At 53.5% G+C, this 22929-nt stretch overlaps 1 protein-coding gene across 3 annotated transcripts in view; it reads right to left on the bottom strand.

The window, feature by feature from the left end:
• Window positions 1-46: 46 nt before the first annotated feature.
• The window catches only part of VWA2 (von Willebrand factor A domain containing 2), a 48736-nt gene continuing 25853 nt past the window's right edge, over window positions 47-22929 (bottom strand). For 2 of the 3 annotated variants that reach the window (XM_039237583.1, XM_039237582.1), the window contains exons 6-14: window positions 16818-17012; window positions 12343-12476; window positions 11630-11762; window positions 9228-9283; window positions 6358-6465; window positions 4323-4895; window positions 2549-3100; window positions 1729-1854; window positions 47-940 (exon numbers count right to left, since the gene is read on the bottom strand). In XM_039237583.1, coding sequence (XP_039093514.1) covers window positions 642-940; window positions 1729-1854; window positions 2549-3100; window positions 4323-4895; window positions 6358-6465; window positions 9228-9283; window positions 11630-11762; window positions 12343-12476; window positions 16818-17012 — 2176 coding nt within the window. In that variant the 3' untranslated portion in view covers window positions 47-641. The remainder of the gene's footprint in view (window positions 941-1728; window positions 1855-2548; window positions 3101-4322; window positions 4896-6357; window positions 6466-9227; window positions 9284-11629; window positions 11763-12342; window positions 12477-16817; window positions 17013-22929) is intronic. The other variant, XM_039237584.1, reaches the window with a different exon arrangement.

The following is a 22929-nucleotide window of genomic DNA, read 5'->3' as shown; positions in this document are numbered from 1 at the left end:
TAGAAGCTTTTTTGCCACACGGGTCCTGCTAAATAACCATCATCTTTTGCAACATTCCTTTACTGAGAAGCAAAGCCACCTAGATAACATAAGATCGGATGCTTAAAAGAGTCAACAGCCTCTAGGTTTCTTTATGCTGTATTTAAGAATTCCAATTCTCTTTGTCCTAAAAAAAACAAGCAATAAACAGCCCACAAGCAGCCCTCCTAAGTAATCTCTCAAGGAAACCCCCCACCCCCCGCCAAGGGAATGTAGGCATCTTCACCCCCGCCCCCCCATAGTCAAACAAGTTGGTTAGTGGTCACATTCCAGTCCGGAGCCTTTCTAGGCCTTTGCCACACACAGATCCAGACACCAGAATGAGTCACAAATGCCACACAAGCCCCTCGTCAAACCAAAAGCAACCGCATGCTTTTTCCATCTTGAAACGCCGTGGCTTTGGGGGTCCAAACACTCTAGTCCACGCCTCCTCCTGTGTCACCATCCCAACGACATCCTATTTAGCATCTGTCGAAGGCCAAGGGAGCTTCGGACAGGCCACCGGGAGTCTCCATGCTCCTTCGTTTCTCCCCAGGGGAAAGGTGGCAGACGACACGAGCTCACCGGGGCATAGCCAGGCACAGAAAGCAAATACTTACACATCACGATTTATCAGCATTAGCGGCGGAATCCGGTGTCGCTGTGCCCCTAAGCAGCACGGCCTGCAGCTGGGACAGCTCTTCTCTGTGGCAGACGGACGTGGGCGGGAGGGTTCTGCACGGAGCTGGAGGTGGACACTCAAAGGACCTCTCCAAGCAGATGCTCCCTGGAGGCCGGTGCCACTTCAGCGCCCGGGGTGCCCTGACCTGGGCGGTTGCTGGGAGGGGTCTTGGCGGGAGCCACGGGCCTTGGGGGCATCTCCTCTCAAGGACCCTGGGAGAGAAGGGAACCTCAGGAGTGCCTGAGGGGTCTTTCTTCAGCCAGCTGGCAGCCTGTGTGGCTCTCCCTTCCTCCGCAGCGCAGGCCCCAGCGTGAGCCCTTCGGGTCCACTCCCCAGCCTCAGACAGCCATGCTCGGCCCATGGCTGGAAACCCAAGGCTCCCAAGGGCATCATCTTCTGGTCGCTGGCTCCCCTTACTTGAAACTCATGAGCAGGGGCCACAGTGGGCCTGTAAGGCTGCCCAACATTACTCTCTGTCTAGTTCCGACCCCTCCTCTCCTGGACAGTTAGCACTCTCTGCTCAAACCGCCAGGGCCGCCTCCTGTCCTCACCCCCGGCTGATGGCCATTCCTCCCATTTCACTGAGCAGAGAGAACCACTCAAATAAGAACCAACCCCCCAGCCCCCACCCCCACCCTCCCCCCACCAACCTGCATCTATGTCCTCATCCTCTGCCTTCCAGATACTTCGCCTCTACTGCTCCCAGCCCAGGCCCCCGGGAGACCTCCCTCCCGGGATCTGCTTAGCACTCACACGCTGCGCGTCGCACCTGCTCACCGTCCGTCTCCCCCACTGGCCCGGGAGCTCGGGGAGGACAGAACCGCTAGTTCACTGCCATGTTCCCCGCACCTAGAGCCGCACCGGGATGCAGGCGGCCCCACGAAATGTCTCACGCAGGAACGACACACGCTGCGGGAGTCCTTCCGTTGAGCGAACGCCCTAGGACCTGCCTTCAGCGGAGTCCCTGGGGCTCAGCAGGTCTCAAGGCCACCCCCAGCTCCCACGTGCCGAGTGAGAGCCCCACTTACGGTTCCCACAGTGGGGGCCTTGCCAGCCGGCCTGGCACTCGCAGCGGTAGCTCCCGTTCTGCAGGACGCAGGTGCCCTCGTGCATGCACGGGCTGGGTTTGCAGACGTTGACCGGCCGCTTGGCTTCTAAAAGGGAGAAGGCGCCCAGCAGGGGTCAGCCCCCAGGCTCCCTACTCTAAGGAAGCCCAGAGCAGAGGTGAGGCCCCTGGAGGAGCGTCTTGCACCTCTCCATGTTTCCGTGGGCCCTGGAGCAGCAGCTTGGGGGTCAGCACACTGGTGCCCCATACTGCTTGCCTAGGTCACGGACCCGGCTTCCACACAGCTTTCCTTCCCTACTGCATAGACAGACTGTCTCTCTCAAACGTGCTGTGCGCATAGCAGTGTTTACTATTATTATGGACACATTTCTAGAACAGCAGGAATAAGGTCGCTGGCAAAATGATGCGTTGGGGTCAGGCTGGCCTGGCTGTGTCTCTTCCTAGCTGTCATTCACTACCTGGGTCAGTGTCATCCCGGGCCCTCAGACTCCTGGGGGAGTCTGCAGGTGTCCTAGGGATGTGTTCTGTCCAAGTGAGGTGCAGAAGCTCTCCAGCTTGGAGAGAGGGATTTTTGTTAAATTCTCTGCGCCTTAAGTTCAGATGGGGTCCGCTGTGCCCCCTGCAGTGTTTCCCGTGAGCAGGGAATGCAGCACAGAAGCCAGCACGTGGACAGCGCCGCGGAGCTGGGAGGCGCCACCATACTGATGTACACAAGGGCGCAGGCGGAGTCCCCCACCCCCACCCCGGAAGTGACAACGAAGGGTGTGGGCTCCCCCACTCACCTCCACATATCCACTCGATGAGCGCGTCCTGGTGGTACCTCAGGTCTGCGTAGGTGGCCACGTGGATCAGGGAGTCCCGGGGACCTGCGAGCCTCCGCAGCGCCTCCCTCAGCACGGGCCCCACGCCCAGCACCAAGACGGAGACACCATCGTTCCTCAGCTTCTGGACAGGGACGGCCGCGTCCTCCGTCCCCACCCCGCCTGTGAGCACCACCACGGCCTTGGGGACACCAGGCCGGGCGCCCCTCTGGACTGTCATCACTCTGTCATGGATGTGCAGCAAGGCTGTGCCTGCCGAGCCTACCCCGCCCAGGTAGGGGGCCTGGCTCATGGCCCGCAGCACCGCGGCGCGGGTGAGATGGGTGTCCAGCCCGAAGGCCGTCCGGACCCGGCTGCCGTACACCACCAGGCCGACCTGTGTCACGTCGGGGTTCACGTCGAACTGGAGTGTGCAACTCCTCACGAAGCTCTGCATCTGAGCGAAGTTCTCAGGCCCCACGGAGGCCGAGGCGTCCAGCATGAAGACCAGGTCCAGGGACTGTGCCTGGCAGCCTGTGGGGCAGCGCAGTGAGCCTGGGGCGGGCTCTGCCCGGCGGAGCCCCATCCCCTGTCCCAGGCCAGCGAGAGAGGGGCCGCTCTGGGTTGGGTCAGCCACTCGGCCCACAGCAGTCCCCATCCTCTCCCCCCTCCTCAAATAGGACACAGAAAGCCAGGCGAGATCAGAGTTCCAGGCTCCCCGGCAGATAGAATTTGGACACAGGGCCACACCTATCATATGGGATGTGGTTGGAAATAACTACAGTTGCCAAAATCCGTCCTCAGAAGGGAGTTACGTCCCTTCTCCCCACTTCCTGCTGGCTGAGAAACAAGGACCTCGGACCCAGAGGTGGAACAAGACAGCCAAGCCACCCTTCTGGCTGAGGCCACACGCACCTCTTAACTGAGAGAGAAAGAAATGTCTAAATCAGCTGTAAGCCACTGAGCTCTGGGGACCCTTTGTGACAGCAACTCGCCTGCATTCTCATCCATTCCCTTACCGGGCACCCTCCGGGTGCCATGAACCGTACTCCAGGCACTAATTATACCAAGTGGACAACATGGGCCCATGCCTCCCCTCAGTGGGCTAAGTGTCTATGGGGAGACAGAGAGGAGACCCACAGAGAATTACAAGTTACGTGAGCAGGCATGGCATGGCGGGGTCGGGGGGACAAACCAGGGTGCCCTGAGAGGGACCGGCAGGAGCAACAGAAGCAAGTCGGGAGAAGTCAGGGTCTCTGTGAGGAGGAAGTGTGGGCTGACGGCTGGGTGGTGGTCTGGGGCGGGGGGGGGGGGGGGGGGGGGGGGGGGGGGGGGGGGGGGGGGCGGTGGACCCGAGCGGTGATTCCCTGACCTGCTCCCTGTGCTGGGGCCACAGACAGAGCTGAGGGAGCATCCACTGGGAGCTCACAGAAGCCAGCGGAAGGGGCCTGGGGTTTCTGCTAAGTTCAGACGGGAGCCCGTGGATCGGATTTACTGGGTTTTAAACAGCACTCCGGAACAAGGAATATCTGAGAAACTGGGGGCCCAGGGGAGCCTAAGATGACATGATGGCCAACTAGAATGTAGGGTCCTGGACGGAATCCTCGGAATAAAAGGTCGCTAGGTAAACACTAAGATCTGAACAAAGGACAGACTTGAGCAAATAATGATATATTTATGGATTCACTAGTTGCGACACATGCACCCTGTGCGAACACCCTACGAGAGGAGCTACCGCGGAGCCCTGGGACCTCACCTGGCGGCGGCCGGCTGCACAGCTTCTCCTGCAGCTCAGGGATTTGGCGGAACAGGTCGTGTGGGCCGGCGTAGGCCAGGACGCGCTCCGGGCCGCCTGTGATGTCCTCCAGCTCCGCCCGCACGGCCTCGGTGCCCACCCCCAGCAGGAGCAGCTCCCGGGCCCTGGCGCGACGCGCCGGGCCGGCCACGTCATCCTGGGAGGGTGACGCGGTGAGCAGGACCACCACTCTGCGGGGACGGTCCTGGCCCGTCCTGGCGGCGCTCCCAAAGCCGCGATCGGCCACCTGCCGCAAGGCGCGGCCCGTGAGGCTGGCGCCCCCGCTGAAGGGGAGGCCATCTAGGCTCCGGAGCAGGGCCGGCACGTCCTCGTACTCGCCCACGGGCACGGCCACCGCCAGCTCCCCGCTGTAGCGCGCCACGCCCACGCGGGCCCGGGAGTCCTCGCCCAGGGAGGCCTGCACAAACCGCTTCACGAAGGCCTTGGCCCGCAGGAAGCCCTCCAGGGTGGTGCCCGCCGAGCTGTCTAGCAGGAAGAGGATGTCAGCTCTGCACTCCGGGCTCAGCTTCGGGGCTGTGGAGATTACAGCGGCCGTCGGCCACGCGATGGCCACCGGGAGCATGGAGGTGGCCATCCCACCCCAGACGTCCGGCCACTACACTGGGCAGGAGACCCCCTCCCTCCCAGGAAGGAGCCGGGGCCACAGGGGCCAGGGCACACGGCACACAACTACACAGGCCCAGACACAGCTCTCCCTCCTGGCTCTCACTACAGGTCTCTGGCCACTTTTTAAAAGTTAAACTGTAATCTAGAACTTTCTTCTGTTATGATTAGTGCTTCTGATGTCCCTGTGTGAGAAATCTTTGTGTACCTCAAATCATGAAGATATGCTATGTTTTCTTCCAGAAGCGTCCCTGCTTTGCCTTTTACATTTAGATCTATGACCCATCTGCAACTGATCTCTGTGTAGCTTGTGAGGTAGGGGGGTCAAGACTGTGTTCTTCCACAGAGATCTCCAGTTGACTCAACGCTGCGTTTTTTAAGCTATTAGTTAAACATTTTTTACAATACATAAAATATATATTTTAAAAAGTTATTGTTTGATAAGCTCCTGCTATGTGTCAAGCATTGTTACAAAGCATTTTCCATCTACCTCTTTTAAAATGCCCCACAACCCTACAGGGTTAAGCCTCTTATAATTTTCATCACATACCAGGGTTTAGGCCCTTTGCTCCTTTTCCTATGAGAAGGGAGGAGACTGCCCAGAACCAGACTGAGAGTCAGACTGGCATCAGCCTGCACTTGAACTCAGCAGTGCTCGAAGATCAAGCAGTGGCCATTCTAAAGGTAAGAAGCCAGGAGCCGCTGTCCTACCCAGGCCTCAGCAGCTGAGTTATTTATTCATGGAGTGCTCAGAGGCCGCATCACAGGAAACAACAGATCAGTGGTGTGCCTGCCCAGCAGGGCGCTCTAAAACTCAAGGGCAAGTTTCTACCTAGTAGCTAGTGGGGTGGGAGGTGGGCAGGGGGAGCCCAGGCTCTACTGCTCCCCAGCGGTCAGTCTTAGAAGTCTGGTGCAGGGGCGCCTGGGTGGCTCAGTCGGTTAAGCGTCCGACTTTCGCTTAGGTAATGATCCCGCGGTTCGTGGGTTCGAGCCCCGCGTCGGGCTCTGTGCTGACTGCCGGCTCAGAGCCTGGAGCCTGTTTCAGTCTGTGACTCCCTCTCTCTCTGACCCTCCCCTGCTCACGCTGTCTCTAAGAAATAAATAAAACATTAAAAAAATAAATTTTTGGGGGGCGCCTGGGTGGCTTAGTTAAGCGTCCGACTTTCACTTAGGTCATGATCTCGCTGTTTGTGGGTTCGAGCCCCGCGTCTGGCTCTGTGCTGACTGCCAGCTCAGAGCCTGGAGCCTGCTTCAGTCTGTGTCTCCCTCTCTCTCTGACCCTCCCCTGCTCACGCTGTCTCTCTCTCTCTCCTAGAAATAAATAAAAAATATTTAAAAAAAAAAAAAAAAAAAAAGTCCGGTGCATACGTACCGCAGTCAGCCTCCCCTCTGAAGGCTGGCGCGCAGAGGCAGTGGTACCTGTCCAGGCCTTCTGGAACACATGTGCCTCCATTCTGGCAGGGCTGCGAGTCACAGGCGCCTATTGGAGAGATGCCCATTAACAGCCTAGACGTCAGCCCAGAGGCGTGAAGGGGTTTGGCCAGAGGTGTGAATCTGGCAGACCACCCTGCCCCGGGCCTAGCTCCCGTCCTCCTCTGGGACCACTAGGAAACTAGCCACGACGTCTGTGGCAAAGAGGGGACAAGACAGCGAGTGAGGAACGTAAAGGAGGGGCCGGGTGGTGGATGTAAAGGACACTCAGTGGTGGGCTCCATCAGGCCCTGCGTGAATTACAGGCTCCACGGACCCTGGCTGCTGTGGACTGAGTTGTTTTCCTCCAAATTCATATGTGGAAGTCCCAACCCTCAGTACCTTAGGATGTGCCTGTATTTGGAGAGCGCCTTTAAGGAGGAAATGAAGGCTAAGTGAGGTCATAGGGTGGGCCCTAATCCAGTCTGATGTATCAGGAGGAAGAGACACCAGCCACAGGCCTAATGAGGACAGGGAGAAGACAGCCATCTACAGACAGAGCAGAGAGGCCTCAGGAGCAACAGAACCTGCCGACAGCTTCATCTTGGGACTCCCAGCCTTCAGAACCACGAGCAAGTACATTTCTGTCGTGTAAGCCACCCGGTCTGTGATATACAGCCATGTGTGTGCTAACTGCACAACATGGCTTTATAACCCCCGCTGGGCGAGGAGACCTGGAGGGGCTCCCGGGGGCTGCAGTGATTAACTGGTGTTGGGCCTGAGCTCGACAAAAATGAAAATCTCAGTAGCATCATGGCAGCCACACAGATGTCTGTAAGACTCGGGCAACACCGTGGTGTGGAGGGTGCCATTCCTGAAGTTCTGTGTGGTTGCTCTTAATGGCCTCTGCAGGCTGGCACAGCAAAACGGTGAGCCTCTGGTGCCTGGGTACCTACTTGGGCACCTTAATTAGCCCCTCCAAGCCTCCTCCTCAAAACAGGGATGATGAGAACTTGTTCCACAGAGTTACTGTGAGGATCACGTGAACTAACCCGTGGAAAGTCTTAGCACAAAGCCTGGCATGAACCAAACACTCTATAACATGTTAAGACAGTATTTACTTTGGGATATGAGGTCCAAATTATGGGCATTGTCCCTTTCAAAGGGGCTATTTTATACAGGAAACCATAGCCCATGACAAAATTGGGCCCATTCTGAAGTGTCCTCTCTCTGACACCCTATGGTCAATGTCTGAGCTCATTTCCATTCCCTTATCAGTTACTGTAAAATGCAGATAATACCATGTGACCTCCCTCCCCGAGTTGTAGAGAACAGATGAGATCTTCATGAATTCATGTATCATATATGCAAAGGATTTTCTAAGTGGCTGGGTGTGGGTACCATTGGAATTGGGTGATCTCTGTCTTTTCTACATAAAAACATAGAAAATGTGGTAGTCCCATCACTGCAATTAAAGCATATACTTATTGAAGATAGAACTTTTGAGGCTAACTCTGGACACCCAGGCCAGCTATTATGTCAGCCCGTGAATCATGGAAACGACTAGGGGCGCATTAACACCACCAACAGTGGCCTTTTAATTGAGCAGCTACTATGTGTTAGGTACTGCGTTAAGCACCACACATGCATGATCTCATTTCATGGACACTTCCCAATAAGGTAGGTTCTGTAAAGATCCCCTCATTCGAGATGGGAAAACTGAAGCTCAATGACTAGAAGTCATGTGAAGTTCAGATAGCTGGAAAGGGGTAGAGCTGGGACTCAAACCCAGGTCACTCTGTTTCCAAAGCTTGATGCTCAAACTTCAATTTCTTCTTTTCTTTTTTTTTTTTTTGGTAGGGGGGAGTACAGAGAGATAGCAGGCAGGTGTGTGCGCCAGCACACATGAGCGGGGGACAGAGAATCCCAGGCAGGACTTGACGCAGGACTCGATCTCAAGAACCATGAGATCATGACCTGAGTTGAATTCAAGAGTTGGATGCTTAGCCAACTGAGCCACCCAGGTACCCCTCAAACTTTAATTTCTGAGAAAAAAAACACGCTACTTTCAGTTTCTTCTGTGTTTCAGAAGAATGCAGCATGGGAACTTTAAAGCAGGATGTCAAAGGGATCACCAAACGCAGGGTAGAAAGTGCCACTGGCTCTCCTTCCAGGAGACAGGCTCCTTGCCTTATCAGGAGTAAGAAATCTGTAAGTGACTGATGCCAACACAGCTGAGTGCAGTTTCTATGCTCCCAGCTCAGTGGGGTGCACTAGACCCTGGCAAGCAGTAGGGAGGCCCACTGGGAACCAGGCTGAATGATGCCTGATGGTATCGGTGAGTCTGCCTGTTTGCTTTGGGACCTTGTCGCTGATGAAGGACTTCTGTGGGCATTTCCTACGAAATCGTCACTGGAGCCCATTTATGATATCCCTGTCATACAGAGCAGGGAAATGGGGATTCTGGAACCCCCATGGGACAATCTGTTTTGTAGAGGAGGAAGCTGAGACCTGAAGTATGTGCTGGGTGTGAGGCTTTCTATCTGCAAAGCTGGTGCTAAAGCACACCCTTCTCTGCCTCTTGCCATGCACGGGGCATGGGTTAAGGAAGGTAATTCCAAAGTCTTCACTCCATTCTTAGTGAACAAGACCAGAGAGCAAAGGAGGAATGTGTGCAGCATGGACCTGCCCCTCGTGCTCTGAAAGACCAGTCTCTCTGCCCGGGAGCTGGTTCCAACTCCACCCCCTGCCCAGGCGTACAAACACACCTTTAGAAGCCAGCCTAGTCCCAGGGCCCAGAAAGAGCTAGAAAATCCCAGAGGCAGACTGTACCTGGGCATGTGGTCCTGTAGCAGGTGGCAGGGTGGGTGAGGAACACTCTCTTCCAGCTATCACCCAAGGGAACAAACGGTAGAGAGCAAAACTTAAACAGGAAAGCAGAAGCCTTGGAAGGTGATCTGAAACCACTGAAAGCTGACATGAGATTCCGATACAGATATGGGTCAAGAAAGACGTCTTTCCTTTTTGATTCTCTCCCAACTTTTATCTGCACACAGGACAGGGAATATTCCAAACTACCCAGAAATAATTTTTTAAAGAAATGTAAGTTGGCGATCATGTCAGAATTTGCAAATACCTGTGCTTGGAACTCGGAGCTGCTGGAAGAGCTTTCTATTAGGAGTTACTTTCTGGGGCCAGCACAATGCAGCGGCGGAGGGGAGGGCAAGGAGCCCTCCTGGTAGGGAGGTAGGCTCCTGGCTTCCGGCTGTGTGACTCCCCCAGGCTTCCCACCACAGGGGCGGCCTAATTGCGCCCCCCTCTAGCGCACAGTCTTCCCTGGAACAAAACACCCACTTGGGATAAAAGCCAAGTCAATTACAAACTCAAAAGAGCTGCTGAAATCAGAAGTTTGCCAAGCTGCCAGCTCATTAAAGAGAAATTTCCGTCTCCACACCTATCCCTGGTGACTTCGTAAGACCACAAATCCTAGCCTGGAAAGTTCTGCGGACTCCTCCCAGGCCTGAAGTGGGGCCCCGTGCTGTTGGAGCAGAGAGGGGCCGCAGGGTTTCACCTGGCTCTGCACATGGCAGTGGCTCCCTCCTGAGCTCCCTCGGGTCCGGACGCTATGCCAGGCCTTTTATGCCCACTCTGCCAACGCTGCCCCCAGCCCTCACCCACCCATCCCTTCGTTCCTTTTCTCTATAGCACTTACAACTGCCTATCCGTTTATTTTATGCATTTGTTTTATTTACTATTGCCTCCCGCCACTGGAGTGTCAGCTGGTGAGGGCAGAGTAGTTTCTGGGACGCCCGTGCTGATGCCCCAGGATCTGGGACCGTGCTAGGCCCAGAGGAGACCCTCCGGGTTTCCTGAATGGGAGACTCAATGGGGGAATCACCCTACTACATGGGCAGACAGTTCTAAAAGCTTCCAATATGAGTGCACTCCACCTATTAGCTCGTTGCCTGCTCTCCACAGCCCTACTGGGTGGGTACCATTACCATCCCCCTTTCAAATGTAGACAAAGGGAGGGAAAGGTTCCAAGCCCATTAGTGGTCACTTTGGAATTACAGGCTCAGCAGCCTGACTCCGGAATCTGAGCACAAAGCCATGGAGTGTCCTCTACAACCAGCTTCTCCTGGGGCTCCCAGCTCTGAAGGCCTCTGTGTGGCATCACTGGGTTCCCTTATCTTTCAAGACTGTTCAAGCAGCCCCTCCTCGATGATGCCCCAGGGAGCATAGGCCCCATCCTGGCACCTGAGAGACCTAACGGTGGCCACTGTCCAATGTCTCCTCTGGACCATGAGCTTCTTGAAGTCGGTGGCCATGCCTGTCTCTTCACTGCACAACGCTCGGTTCCGAGTGAGCTCTCAGAACGAGTTCGGTGGGGAACAAAGAACTGCCTTCTTTCACTTGAAAGCTTGCATTCTGAAGAGAGCCTCTGGTGGCCTCTGCCATGGCAATAAGGCCTTCTCTTCTCTGACCAACATGCAAGGCACGGCCCTTCCCTGCCAAGATGGTCTCTGGACTGGCCACCAGCCCAGGATGATGGCTCACAGCTTTGTGGCCAACCCGTTTCACTGCTGTGTGTCTTCAGGGCTCATCACTGAGGGCAGGCCGAGGGTCCAAGATGCAGCTGGTTCAAACACGACCCCTGGCTCTCCAGAAAAGGCAAGGGGACAGGATCACAAGCTGCTGACCAGGTGCTGTCAGCTAGCTAGCGACCACAGGCAGTCTAGTCTAGGAATCTTTTGAGAGAATGGCTGACCACCAGGCAGTAGGCGCTCTAGAATGCCTGAGCTCCCCTTCTGACGAACACTGCGTCCCCCATGGCCTCCACAACTGGAATTCATCTAGGACCTTAAGCCTCCAGCCTCACTGGGCCCCATAAAGTACAGACATTGGTATTCGGAGAAACCAAATCACCAGACCACTGCCCCAAGTCCAGACCGCCGCCCTAGAGGACTCGCTTTGGCTTACGTATTAGCCTTCCAGAATGGCTGTGGCCCTGTTAGCCTTGGTCACCATGGGCGACTGGGCAGTAGGTCTACAAGATTCTGACACTGTGTAGCTGTGACCTTTCCTGTGACCCCACACCTCTGTCCTCCGATCCCTGTCACACTCTGTGGCCAAGGCTCCAAACAGCTGTTCTCCCTGTAGCACATGAGCTCTCAGCTGTGGGGGTCTCCATCCCCACCCAGGGAGCGCGCGGACCCCAGACCACATGGACGAACCTGGAGAAGGGGCAGAGTGCCGCCAGCACGGCATCGGTCCCCCGCGATCCTCTCCAGCAGCGGGCGCTGCCACCACGCTCCCTGACCGTCTCCAGCGTCCTGCGCTCACAGGGATGAGGCTGGAGTCTGCAGTCTGTGTCCACAGGGCACAGTGACGGAGAAGACCGGGTTATCTCCTCCCCCAGCCTGCGGCTCTGCCACCCTCCGCCCGGCCACCTTCTGCCTCTCTCAGGGCCGAGCACGTCAGGGGAAGGGCCCCGTCTCTGAGCATCCCTTCTGCACACAGCTTTTACACCTTGTGCACGTGCGTGCCTTTTATACAACATACTCTGATCCAGCTCCAGGGGGGACCCTGATAATGACCGCTACGAATGCAGAGACCTCACCCCAGCTGAAGTGGGGAGCTGACGTAGCTCTTCCTCCTGAGGAGGGGACAGGCACGGGGTGGGGGGGGGCGGTCCCACCAGGCCTGGGTCCCAAACCCTGGGCCCCTCTATCCCTCAGAGACAAGCTGAGAGTTCTGAGCTGGGAAGCCCCCCAGGGCCTGATGCAGGGAGGTAGACAGCAGAGCACCCCAGAGCGCAAGCTGTGAGACCCGCTTCCTCTTGCCCTCCCCCTCCCCGGGGAGCCTCTTGACCTCTTGCCTTGGGGAACCCTCCCCACCCCACTTCCACACGGGGGAGCCCACTCCTCCTCAACTCGGGAGGCCTTACCTGGAGAGGCGACGGTGCAGATGGCAGACCTGCTGAGGGTGCTTAGAAGGCCGTTGGTGGCGTCCTCCGCCTGCTCCACCATCAGCAGGTGCTGCTCCCTCGGTTCGCTGGCCAGCGCGTGCAGCTCCTCCCACCTGTCCCCGTCCCCAGCGCCCCGCAGAGAAGTTAGGAGCAGCTGACTGTCCCGCCCCCATCCACCTTCCTGTCCACCCATCGCCTACACCAGGGGCTCCTTGTGTACAGCCACAGACCCCACTGCTCCAGAGGCCACTTAGCTGCAACCTCACCCCACTAGGATACAGGTAAGGTCCAGAAGTGAACCACAGAAAGGCCCCAAGTGTGTTCAAGCGTGGGTAATAAAAGCACGCATGCCAGGGTTCAAATGTCCCCCAAGGAAAGCCAAACCCTCAGAACCCATCAGCTCATGTTTGAGACACGGTCTTAACAGACTTGGGCTGTCTGGTTTTGTCTCCCATGGCTGATAAGAAACATTTAACATTTAACCATGAGGGAACATGGTTCTGGGCAACGGCGAAAGAAGAACGAGCAAGGCAAGCGAGTGATAGAAAGAAAATACTGAAGGATGATAAATAGTGGATATAAAGCCATCAGCATGAGGTTACGCAGAGGAAGGGGCCAGCACACGTCAGCAGCCGGAGGGCACTACAGTTAGGGCCCAGCACAAAAGTGCTGGGTGGGATGATAACCTAGGGCACGAAGAAAGTGTTAAATGACCTTGAGAAACCTTTTTCTAGTATTTATTTTTTAAATTTTTTTATTTTTTGAGAGAGAGAGACACACACACAGAGCACAAGCATGGGAGGGCCAGAGAGAGAGGGAGACATAGAATCTGAAGCACGCTCCAGGCTCTGAGCTGTCAGCATCAAACCCAATGCAGGGCTCGAACCCACGAACCATGAGATCATGACCTGAGCCAAAGTTGGACGCTTAACTGACTGAGCCACCCAGGTGCCCCGAGAAACCTTTTTAAGAAGACAGGGTAGTTGGTAACGTATTTGGAATCTTGCCCTTCAAAAACTCATCAAAACAGACCAAGGTTTGGCAGTGCGGCAAAAACTTCACTTCTAAAATTCACTTATATAAAACTCGTCGCTCTCCTTTGAAGCCGTGTAGACTAGGCATCCACCCGCTACCCAGGACAGCACCTGGCACACACAACAGGGCTTCTGAGCTCTGGCCTCAGTCGCATTCAGAGGGCAGCGAGGCCAGGCCCCCTCCCTCCACGCTCCCAGCCCAGCAGATTCCCACAAAAGCCAGGGCTGAGAACCAGCAGAGAAGGGGCTCAATGAACATTAGAAGGAGCAAAGAATCAGAACCAGCATCAGCTTTTGTCTCATACTAGAGCCTCGCACTGCCCACAGCAGTGGTTCTCAAACTTCAGCAGGCATCAGAATCACTGAGGGCCCCGTAAACCACCAACGGAGGTGCCTTGCCCCAGCGTTCAGGCCCAAGCGTGTGCATTCCTAACAAGTTCTCACACGATGTGGATACTGCTGGTCCAGGGAACACACTTTGAGAACCACTGGTGTAGCGACCTGGCCTTTAACCAGCGGCGAGAGGATGGGTCAGAAGGGCCTGGGAACCCACGAGCTTCCTCAGAGGGTTCCTATGTCTGCAGCTCAGGACATTCGGAGCTGAGCAATGTCTCCTCTCCTGACCAAGGGCTTCTTGATTCCTCTACGTGAGGGGCACTCAAAGTGTGGCCCGTGGGCTGGTGAAGGCCCCCAAACTGTTTCACCCTCATCCAGAACCAGACAAGCATGGACACTGAGAAGAAACACCTAGAAACTACCATACAGCAACTTGTCAGAGTCATTTTATGTCTGCTGGATCAAGTGATCAACTTTTGAGTGTCTATTCTGTCTTCGTTTTTAATTTCACGATTCAAGTAATTTCTTTTTTTTTTTCTTAAATTTATTTCTCAAGGATTAAAACAACACAAAGCAGGGGCGCCTAGGTGGCTCAGTCGGTTGAGCACCCGACTTCAGCTCAGGTCATGATCTCACAGTTCGTAGGTTTGAGCTCCGCATTGGGCTCTGTGCTGACAGCTTAGAGCCTGGATGGAGCCTGTTTCAGATTCTGTGTCTCCCTCTCTCTCTGACCCTCCCCTGCTCATGCTGTCTCTCTCTTTCAGAAATAAATAAAAAACATTAAAAAAAATTTTTTTTAATAAGTAAATAAATAAAAGCAACACAAAGCAGACTGGACCTCCACCACGGACAATCTGAGCAGCACTGTCCCCAGCTAGCAGCTGGAGAAGAAAGCCCTGGAATGGGCCATGTATTTCCACCACCTGGTAGGCTCCAGCCTCACTGACAAACATTTGGGCAACTGAGCTGTGCAAGGTACTCTACTCGGTACCATGTGGGAGGAGGGTGGGCAGTAAGCCAGGAAGCAATGCCCCTGTCCCCTCTCTCATGCGTGAGGACACAGAAAGAGCCCACGGTAACGGGGGGTGTGTTAAATACTCCCTCACTGGCAAGGACAACAGCATGATGATGCCGGTGGCGGCACGGCCCGCGATAGCCCCTCGCTCCCTAGGTGATCTTCAGGCTCTAAATGCCGTCCTCGATCTCCATCTCTCTGTGCTCTCTCCCATGGCCCAGACGCCTAAATCCCGCTGCTGACTCAGCTTCTCTGCTCAGATGTCCGATACGCACCTCAAACTTGATCTGCAAGGGAACTCCGCTCCCCTTGTTCTCCCCCAGCCTTCCCCACCTCACTAAATAGCACCGCCATCCGCTCTGGGGCTCAGGCCAAAATCCTGGACTGTTCCCACGTGCAATTCGCCAGGCACTCCACTGCTCCACCTTCAGAACGTACCCAAGTCCGACCATCCCTGAGCGAGGTCCCTGCGCTTTCCCGCCACAAGCCACCACGATCTGATGTGAGCCGCTCCAAAGGCTCGCCGCTCTCCCCCAGCACTGCTTCTCCTTGCACCTCTACCCCTAGTCTGTTCTCTCTCTACCTGACAGCCAGTGCGATCTTCTCAAAAGCTAACCAGTACGTGGCATTTTCCAGCTCATAGCCATCTAAAGACTTCCCAACCTACTCACAATACACTCTCCAGTCTTCACTGTGACCCACAGTCTCTAGACCCAACTCCTACCTATCCCTTCTACCCCGTTTCTTACAATCCACCCCTTGTTTGCTGGGCTCCACACACACCCCCTGGCTGTCTTTCTCTTCCTATAGCACACTAAGCGAGCTGCTGCTTCAGGGCCTCTGTGCTTGGCATCTGTCTTGCCTACTCTTTTCCCTGCTCTTTGGAAGGCTTACTTGCTTCACGCAAGTCTCTGCTCAAAAAATCAACTCCCAGCAGATCTCTCAATCTAAAATAGCTGGGTTCTCTGCTCATCACGGTTTACCTCCTGCCTTACTTTTTCGTCTGAACATTTTATTTCCACCTGAAATAACATTACTTATTTATACAGTCACTTGTTTATGATCTAGTTCCTCTCCTAGAACGGAAGCTCCATGAAGGCAGGCACTTCACTTTGTATGTCTCTTATTCGGAGAACTTAGAATAACGTCTGTACTAAAACTAACAGAGGGGCGCCTGCAAGGCTCAGTCGGTTGAGTGTCCTACTCGATTTCGGCTCAGGTCAAGATCTCACTGTTCACGGGATTGAGCCCTGCCTCAAGCTCCGTGCTCTCCGTGGGAGGCCTGCTTGGGATTGTCTTTCTCTCTCTGCCCCTCCCCGACTCGTGTGTGCATGCCACTCTTGCTCTCTCTCTCAAAATAATATACATTAAAAGAAGTAATAGAAAGTGAAGAGATTTCTGTGTGCAGGCATGGTAACCCAGACCAGAGTCATTTCACTTAATACTCAAAATAACGAGGGACCCACAAAGGCACCTCCAATTTTGAGGTTGAGAGCAGGGAGGTCCTGTGCTCCTCTCTTTCCCAGGAAAGCACATTCCAGTGTCTGGAGAGGGAGAGGCCCCTCCCTCCCAGAACACCCCCTCCCCCCAATCCTGGCCTCAGGAGTAGGTCTATGACTCAGGCTAAGGAATCCTTTCTCGGATTATTCCCCTTGGAACTGGAAACATGAGTCTTCCCCCCCCCACCCCCCACCCCCGGGGTGGAGCTGGGCGCTGCCCAGAAGTTTTAGGCCCTGGAGGACCAGGCGCAGAGAAGAACAGAGACGAGAGGAAGACAGACAGAATCTTCACGGCGTTCGAGTCCCCGGCTCCCTCTCACCCACCCAGTACAATTCGATAAGTCCGTGAATTTCCGTTTCTGCCCAAATCAATTGGGGTCAAGTTTCTGGCGCTTACGACCAAGTATTCAGACTAAACTAAAGACCACGCACACTCCCAGACACAGCACGCAGAGTGAGGAAAACAGAGCCTGGAAGGACCAGGGTGGTTTGGCCAAATCCCCTCTCTTCCTGTGGCTGCAAAGTGTCTCCACGATCCCCAGGGTGACCCAGAGTGACCGAGGCTCTTACCTGGGAAACCGCACCCCGACGGCAAATACGGTGACACCTCTTTCCTTCAGCTGCTTGGCCGGCAGCGCCACGTGCCCTTGGGACCTTCCGTCAGTGACGACGATGAGGATCTGGGGCACGGAGGCGTTTCTGCCCCCAGGGAACCCTTTGCGCAGAAGGTATTTCAGAGCGAGGCCGGTCTCTGTGCGCCCGCCTCTGAGCGCACACAGAAGGAAAAGACAAAGCCGAGATCAGTCACCCGCAGACGTGATGTGGGAATGACAGCCTGAAACAAAGGGCTCCTCCACTGTTAGTGACACCCACGTCCTTCCAGCAGCGGCTCAGTGACCACTCCAGCATGGGACATGCACGTTCTCACCATCCGAACCACGACAAAGAGTAGACATTAACTCTTCCTGCAGACAGAAGATTCACCCTGCACATCTCTGTTGTGTTACCGATAATGTCATTCTTTGTGTAGGTTTTTGGACTCTCTTCCCACACCCCTCTGCCTCCAGTGACAGCTCAAGGGCGGATGACCTTCATTGTCTGTGTGTCTAACACCCACCGTCTCCCCGCACCTGTGTCATCGCCTTCCTATGGCTCAGCGGCCTGTTGGGGCGGGCAAGCAGATAACTGAGCTTAGGAGAATCGTGTGACTCTGTAAGAGTGAAGGACAGGGCTTTGATCCGAGGGTCTGATGATGGTCATGTCTGTGATCAGGACTTCCTGGCTCACTTCCAGTCCAGGGTTGGGTGCTGGAAGGCTGAACTGTGCCCTGCTTCCAGATCCGGGGATGTTACAGGGGCCCCACCTCGTCATAAGCCTAGTTAAGGGACTGTCTGCGGAGCCTAGAATCCCAGCGCAGAATCTCTATTAACTCTGACAACTGGCGGCTCATGCAAGCATCCTCAGGGGGACAGCTGCCAGCCCTCAGAGTCAAACAGGCAGAAAATGATTCCCTATAATGGGTTTTAGGCCAAACCTTTCAGTGAGTGGCAACACATCCAACATTAGCCGCAATGTTGAGGCTGATGAAATCACCACGGTTATTAACTGTACACACAGAGAAAACCCTGTTAGATCACTGTCCTGAAGGGCTAATCACAGACTGTAGATTTGGGGGTGCACATTTATTCTTAGATTACAGGGTCAATTAAGGCAACAATGCCCATCTCTCACAGGCCTTACGGTGACTCTTCTAACGTGCAAACATGCAACCGGCAGGAGGCTCGGGCACTGTGTGCGCGTGTGAATGCCTCCGTATCCGCCTGTGCAAATGTGCATATGCTTCTCTAACTCAACCCTAAAACTGCTCACGTCTCATGCAAGCCTCACGTGGTCCTCCTGCCTGAGCATCGCTCCTCCAAGCAGCTACTCAGAGAGCCAGGCCCTTTTCCCTTTGTGCTCCCCTTCCTCTCCCTCCTCAAAGACCTCTCCATTCCCCAGAGAGATGAGGAAAGAGCAAGGAGCAGCGTGCTTGGAAGGATTTATGGACCCGGCCCAGAATATTCTTCACTTTTACTGCTTTCTGTCCTGCGTGAGCTCTTGAAGGGCAATTCTCTCTGTGGGGCTCCATTAAGCTAATGAATGTCAACAAAAGTGGAAAACTCCTAGAATTAAGACCCTTTTCTCCCCCATATCAGCATCTGCATCAATTAAAAAGCCATGGTTTTCAGCCCACTGGTGTTTTTTGTGGACACTCCAAATGGAAGATAGTGAGAGGGAGACCAGGAAGCATAACATGATCCCATCCCTTAAGAACTGTCAGTCTAGCTGAAGAAATAGGGCCTATACGCAAATAACGATTACCAACGGAAGGATGACAGTCCCAAGACTTCTCAGGAGTGGGGTCATTGTGGGGAGAAGCTGTCAGGGACGGGCTCCAGCAGGGAAAGCAACTGATGGGGGTCTTGGTGGCTCAGTGGATTAGGAAAGGAAGAGGCCATTCCAATCAGGGGAAGAAGGGTAAGCAAAGGCACTGGGGAACACCTCCAGCCATGGCCTGGGACTGGTGAGCACAGCTTGGGCAAGGGGCTTGTCCAAAGGGAAGAGATCAATGAACACCAAGAGCCCCCAGCTCTTCTCACACTGTGCTGGGTCACACATTAGATACTGAAGACAAGCAAGAGGATTTTGTTTTCTGAGACAACTACCACCTTTGCCAAAGCTATCGTGTCTACGAAGACTCATCCCTGAGGCTCCTGGAAGTGCAAATGGTTTCCCAGTTCTATGGGTTTGTTTTTTTTTTTTAATTTATTTCTGAGAGAGAGAGAAGAAAGCATGAACAGGGGAGGGTCAGAGAGAGAGGGAGACACAGAATCTGAAACAGTCTCCAGGCTCTGAGCTGTCAGCACAGAGCCCGACACGGGGCTTGAACCCACAAACCGTGAGATCAAGACCTGGGCCAAAGTCAGAGGCTTAATCGACTGAGCCACCCAGGCGCCCCCTATGGTTTCCCAGTTCTAAAGGATAATATTAGTACTGAGTTTTTACTTCATGCCAAATACTCTCCCTACCTGTTACTAAATGTAATCCTTACAAGTATGGTAAAAGGTGCTAATATTATTCTCATTTATTAGATGAGGAAACTCGGCCCAGAGAATAGTATTACTAACTGCTAATATCTTCAGAGCACTTAGTGTGTGCCAGGCACCACTGGTGTGTGTGTGTGTGTGTGTGTGTGTGTGTGTGTGTTTATGTATGTAAAGGTACTAAGCTCAAATAATTCTCACCACAGCTGAGATAGGGAAGTCCTGGGAAAGGCCTTATCTAAGGTCACACAGCTCAGGAATGGAGGAGGGAGGACCTGAACCCTGAACCCTCCGCTTCCAGAGCCCAAGTTCTTAGCCAAAATGTCACTACACAGCCATCCAAGTCCCCTGCCTCTCAACCAGCTAGTGAGGGGTCAGAAATGGAGTTTATTTTTTTATTGTATTTTTTAATTAAAAAAAATTTTTTTTTACTTATTTCTGAGCGAGCGAGAGAGAGGAAGCGTGAGCAGGGGAGGGTCAGAGAGAGAGGGAGACACAGAATCAGAAGCAGGCTTCAGGCTCTGAGTTAGCTGTCAGCACAGAGCCTGACGTGGAGCTCGAACCCACGAACCATGAGATCATGACCTGAGCCAAAGTCAGATGCTTAACCGACTGAGCCACCCAGGCGCCCCCAGAACTGGAGTTTAAACGCAGTCAGGCAGATTCCAAAGCCAATGGTCTTCCTTCTCTGGGGGTTGGCAAATTACAGCCTATAATCTTTGTGTAGATAAAGTTATACTGGGAAACAGCCGTGCCCATTCATTTATGTACTAACTATGCAGAGACCCTATGGCCAGCAAAGCTTGAAATATTTACTCTACAGCTCTTCACTGAAAAAGTCTGCTGATCCCTGCGGTACACTGTTCTACCTAAATGGTCACCATATTCTCTGCTCACCAAAAGCCAAGGTGCCCCATGACCATGGCCCTCCCTGGGCCTTCATGCCCCTGGCAGTATGCCCCATGGCTGTGGTTAGAAACCAAATGTCAAAGACATGGAGTCTGGGCTCCCAATTCTACTGGCCTGTGGGGTGTCTGCCCTTCCTATCCCTCAACACACAAACGCCTGTGCTGTCTGTCCCTCTCTACTTCTGCTCCCTAACCCACCTTTCGGGAACACTTTACCAGTCAGGCAAGATTCCTAAAAGCTTCTGAACTCTGGGAAATGAGAAAAAACCCTGCCACCTCCATGTTCCTTACTCTGTGGAGCATTTCTGTCTGAGGGTCTGTCCTGAGCTCAGGGTGTGGCTCCAGACAAGGGAGGTCTGAGGCCATAGTCTCACCAAGATTTTTCTAATTTCTCTCAAACAGGACTAACCCAGCTTGAAAGTAAAGGTTCACAGACAGACTAGGGTCTTAGGGGAGCTTGCAAAGCATGGACTTTTTTTGGTGGGGGTGGGCCTGGCATCTAAACATTTGGCCATCGGTACAGTCAAGTGGTTGAGGAACATGGGCTCCAGCCAGAGTCGGTGGGGCTCAAATATTAGTCCTGAAATGTATTAGCCAAGTAAACTTGAAAAGGTCATGAGACTCACTTTCCTTCCTTGTTAAAGCAGGGAAAGTAACAGTATTATTAAATGCTACACCCAGTGCCCCCTAGGAGCTAGTGAGCACCCTATCAGGGGTAGTTACCATGACAAACTAACTAGCAGTCTATTCCAAGAAGTTTATCTTTTGAGTTAGTCTCAAGTTCCAATCAGCATAAATATCCCTTGGGAGGCGGATAATGGAGACTGTCAGATTCTAGCATCAGGGGCTCCAAATGGGTGGGTGTGTGACCAGGCTGAGAATCTACATTTGAGGCCAGCCTCCCCTGCCCCAGTGATTCTGAAGCAGGGAGTCCACGAAACAGATTCTGAAAAATAATTCATCAGAAAATTCACTGTAGGGGCACCTGGTGGCTCAGTAGGCTAAGTGCCCAAGTCTTGATTTTTGGCACAGGTCATGGTCTCACAGTTCAAGGGATCAAGCCCCACATCAGGCTCTGAGCTGACAGTGTGGAGCCTGCTTAAGATTCGCTCTCCCTCTCTCTCTCTCTCTGCCCCTCCTCCACTTGCACACACATGCACTCTCTCTCAAATAAATATTAAAGAAAGAAAACTCACCGTAGGTAGGGGATGTTGATTACAGAGCTGTCTTTCTCTTTTTTATATCAATAGACAAAAATCTTGGAATCAATGTAAATGTGTCCTTTTAGAGAAGTGATTTAATATACTATGATAGTTCAATTTATTGGGTTATTATATAGCCCTTAAAAAGGATCAACATGAGGGGCGCCTGGGTGGCTTAGTCAGTTAAGCGTCCGACTTTCGCTTAGGTCATGATCTCGTGGTTTGTGGGTTCGAGCCCCATGTCGGGCTCTGTGCTGACTGGCAGCTCAGAGCCTGGAGCCTATTTCAGAGTCTGTGTCTCCCTCTCTCTCTCACCCTCCCCTGCTCACACTCTCTCCTAGAAATAAATAAAAAAATACTAAAAAAAAAAAAAAAAGGATCGACATGAAAAATAATGCAGCTTTATAAAAAATGCACATCAAGGAAGTTAAAAAAGAGCAAAACGCTTTGTAATTACAACTATGCTAAAAGCAATACTTAAATGTTAATGCAGTTTGAAAGAAGCCGCAGACAGCTTTGTGCTAAGGTACAGTGCTGAGTGCTACTTCTGGAGAGCTATCTAACTACAGTAAAACTCTGATAAAGCTACAGATGGGGTCCACAGCAATCACAAAAAACTCAAGAGTCGCATGACCGTGAGATTAATGAAATGACTGAGGGAGCCTGCATAGCCAGCTGGCCAGGAGCTCTGTGCACTTGGAACAGACTTTGCTGGCCATGCTTTATCTGATTTTATGTAATCAGGGGGTACAAAATTGGAAGGGCTTTGACTGCATTGTTTTTTAAACTTCTTAATGCAGAGTGGCAATAAGGGCAGTTCCTTGGCCACCTCACAATGCTTTCAGGGGATCGATCGCCTTGGTCTGAAAAGGCGACTATTTGGGGCTCTGGGTAGAGCTGTCCCCACCAGTTCAGCATTTCAGATTTCAATGCAGAACAAGGGTAAAGAGCCGTGGAGAGGTTATCGCTCCCACTCGGCCAACATTCCTCTGCCCTGATTAATAATAACATCTTAATGTTTAGTGTCCTCAGCGACCCTGCAACTGTGGCCAGAAAATTACTTACTGCCTCCTTGCCTCGTCTGCGGCCTCTTACAGTCGTGCTAGGACATGCGAGTCCTAACCATGCACAGTCCCAGAAGAGCTGACCCTGTTCAGACACATAAAGAGGCTTCTCCCCAACCCGCAGTGTTCCCATCTGGCATATTCTTACGGAGTCTTTGGACTTCCTGCGCTGTGACTAATACTTCAAGCCCTTAGTGAGGGCTTCCAAAGAGCTGAGAAGAGGCTCAACAAACTGTTTAGGGGGTGGGAGGGGAGGGTGGAAAGAGATAGAAAAGCACAGCCAGGGGGGTGCGGGGGGGGGGTGGTGGAGACCTAATGGACGAGTAGAAGACTCTGTGGTCCTGGCCAAGTCCCCTGCTCCTTCTCAACCTCAGTGGTCTCCTCTGTAAAATGAGGGACTGGAATAGATACTAGCTGACCCCCAG

The sequence above is a fragment of the Hyaena hyaena genome, unplaced genomic scaffold (assembly GCF_003009895.1).
Source record: "Hyaena hyaena isolate Hyena2069 unplaced genomic scaffold, ASM300989v1 scaffold_128, whole genome shotgun sequence".
Lineage (NCBI taxonomy): Eukaryota > Metazoa > Chordata > Mammalia > Carnivora > Hyaenidae > Hyaena > Hyaena hyaena.
The sequence above is the reverse complement of the archived record's forward strand: the minus strand, read 5'-3'. Positions and strand labels throughout refer to the sequence as shown.